General features: G+C 43.1%; 1 protein-coding gene across 1 annotated transcript in view; it reads left to right on the top strand.

Annotated features, from left to right (window-relative positions):
- The window catches only part of LOC106812476 (protein arginine N-methyltransferase 1-like), a 7,724-nt gene that overhangs the window by 1,427 nt on the left and 3,513 nt on the right, over window positions 1-2,784 (top strand). Inside the window, exons 4-6 of the mRNA XM_014816361.1 lie at window positions 1,231-1,294; window positions 1,458-1,606; window positions 1,950-2,037. Coding sequence (XP_014671847.1) covers window positions 1,231-1,294; window positions 1,458-1,606; window positions 1,950-2,037 — 301 coding nt within the window. The remainder of the gene's footprint in view (window positions 1-1,230; window positions 1,295-1,457; window positions 1,607-1,949; window positions 2,038-2,784) is intronic.

Raw genomic sequence — 2,784 nt, 5'->3', positions numbered from 1 at the left:
TCTCTCTCTCTCTCTCTCTCTCGCTCTCTCGCTTTCTCTCTCCCTCCCTCTTCTCTCTCTCTCTCTCTCTCTCTCTATATATATTTATTTATATTTATTTATCAATTAATTACCTAATTTATTTATTTATTTACTCGGTTACAGAAGGCAACAGAACACAGATCTCATTTGCTGCCAGACGCTGGGTCGTACGCATTCCCCTCGCATGTCGAATATTATTTGTTTATACTTGAACAAAGTGCGCATGTCCTTTTTAAATATGGCGGCTTATTTTGTCTTACTGATTTTGTATTACTGATTATATATTACTGATTATGATGTATTGCTATATTGCACGCATACAGAGGCTACAAGAACTTCGTGTCGGTGATGGGTGGCGGAAAGGGAACATGTCGTGGATTTCCGTGCATACACAGTCAGCTTGGCTCGAAGGTAGGTGTCCACTGATGTAGACCATGGATCTTAGATGTTAGACTGCCTATATATATATATATAGGGGGTCACACACTGATGTCCGCTCTCTAGAGGTGGTTAATTGTATATGACCGATACTCGAGAGAAACGGCGAAAGTGCCCCGTGTACCTAGACATGTGTTCGTTCTATAGAGATGATTTTGCTGTATAATAACTGTCACGTAACAGTATCTTTTATAGATAGGTGTCCGTTCCACATATGTTTACGCTAAGTATTGTGTACACACCGTTCACGATCACGGTATACGCGTTTGTATTTGCCAACTCGTCAGGGCTTTGCTCCCGATAATATAGGCCTAAATATAGGCCTATTGTTGTTTGTCCTAATCATAGAAATAAAATACTAGGTAGTGTCTCTATATATTTCTATGATCCTAATCCCTATGCTTCCTGTCGCGTCGCAGGTAGGGATGGAGACTATGTATCGGGATTTTGTGGGAGAGCTGGTCAGGTCCTGTATGGGAGACCCGCACTGTTCTCCCGGTAGGCGGCGCCGCTAGACCAACAACGCATCGATCTAACAATGCAACAGAGCATCCGCGGTAAACATAAGCAGACGATAATGTAATAAGCCAGTTCGTAGTTACAGTCTGCGCATGCGCGAACATTGCCACGAATTCTTCTGGGTCAGGTCATTTGTGACAAAATATTTCGTATTTCGACCGCACAGTACGCAATGCGGCATACGCATGCATCTGTGTCGTTGTAATGCTACAGTCTTCACGTGTGCACGTACACGTGTTTATGCTACCACAGATAGAGATGTCTAGTATTATTGACCATGCATCAAAGATTATCCACAGCAACCACTTGGATCACAGTAAGTTCTTCTGTGAAATTTCTCCCCTATCTCTAACGTACATCCATCTTCATGTAAAAGTTTATTAGAGTATAAGAAGTTTTTCATAGGTAATTAATCTCGCATGGCTACATCCAGTTATAAAATTAATTTAGCTAATTACACGTCTGCTGTACCTTTCCAGTTATTACACTAATAAAGGGTAAAGTGGAAGACGTGTCACTACCTGATGGTATAGAGAAGGTAGACATCATCGTTAGTGAGTGGATGGGCTACTGCCTCTTCTACGAGTCAATGTTGGACACTGTATTGTATGCCAGAGACAAATGGTTGGTAAGTACCAGGAGTAGATCTCAGTGTTTACGGATCTTAAACGTATTCGCCGGTACTTATCCAAATTTCAGTTTTAAAGCCAACTTGGTCGTGCATTTTTTGACACAATCTCGAGTAGTGGTAACCATTCTGTACAGTAGTCACTGCCCTACTGCCAGCACAAGGCAGGCAATGTTAGACAGCAACTCTGTCTTTAATTACTTGTATATGTATTAGCTGTCTTATGGCCATGTTTGATACTGACTAGCTTTCCCGTGTATACAAAATGACTGTGTGTAATGATGCTGGCTTGCAATGTATCTGAGGTGAGTCTGTGGCTGATTGTGTGCGTGTGTGTTTGCAGGCAGATGATGGGCTGTTGTTTCCGGACAGGGCAACTTTGTACATATGCGCGATAGAAGACAGACAATACAAAGACGACAAGATCAACTGTAAGTCGACCCTTTTGACAATTTGCTGGCATTACGATGTTTGATGGCGGCAGTTAGGACGTGTCCAACACTGGGACTGGTGCTCAGCGTTGTCTATGTCGTGTGTCGGTTGCTGCACTGCCTCTACTGTTTTCCGGCATTCGTTCACGAATATTATGATGTATTGAACAGTGGCGAATAGTGTTGTGAATTGCTATGATGTGTTGGTTGTTAACTAGGGGTGTAACGATATACCGGTATATCGGTATATTGCAATATATTTTGAAAACTCGATATATCGCGATACAACTGCCGGATATCGATATTTTACGATACGGTGGTATAACAAGAAATAAATTACTTGACACTTGCCTTTATGTCTATATTGTTAATGGGCTCGAAAATTATGCACTGGCGGTGTATATATTACGAAAGCACAATGCCTGCACGACGCATACAGTATTACTGGTAAGCAACCACTGCATGGAGCACTGCGCGGTACTACTGCGCGGGCAGAGTGGGGCAGCCGTGTGCGCAAGGCAGAGAGCACGGCAACTAGGGAGTCTATTATATATATATAGCCTATGCTCACCTGAGTGCCCGCGCGCGCGCGATACAAGCTGAAGCGAGCACCCACTGTTTCAGTTTCAGTTTTAGTTTCAGTATCCAGTATCCAGTATTAGCCAATTATGCAGCAGGGGTATTGTGTATTCCAGCTACGTCAGTGCCTTCCGAGAGGGTATCCGGGTTTGTCTATATTCAGGCCGG

Source organism: Priapulus caudatus, unplaced genomic scaffold (assembly GCF_000485595.1).
Source record: "Priapulus caudatus unplaced genomic scaffold, Priapulus_caudatus-5.0.1 Scaffold652, whole genome shotgun sequence".
NCBI classification, from domain to species: Eukaryota; Metazoa; Priapulida; class Priapulimorpha; order Priapulimorphida; family Priapulidae; genus Priapulus; species Priapulus caudatus.
The sequence above is the reverse complement of the archived record's forward strand: the minus strand, read 5'-3'. Positions and strand labels throughout refer to the sequence as shown.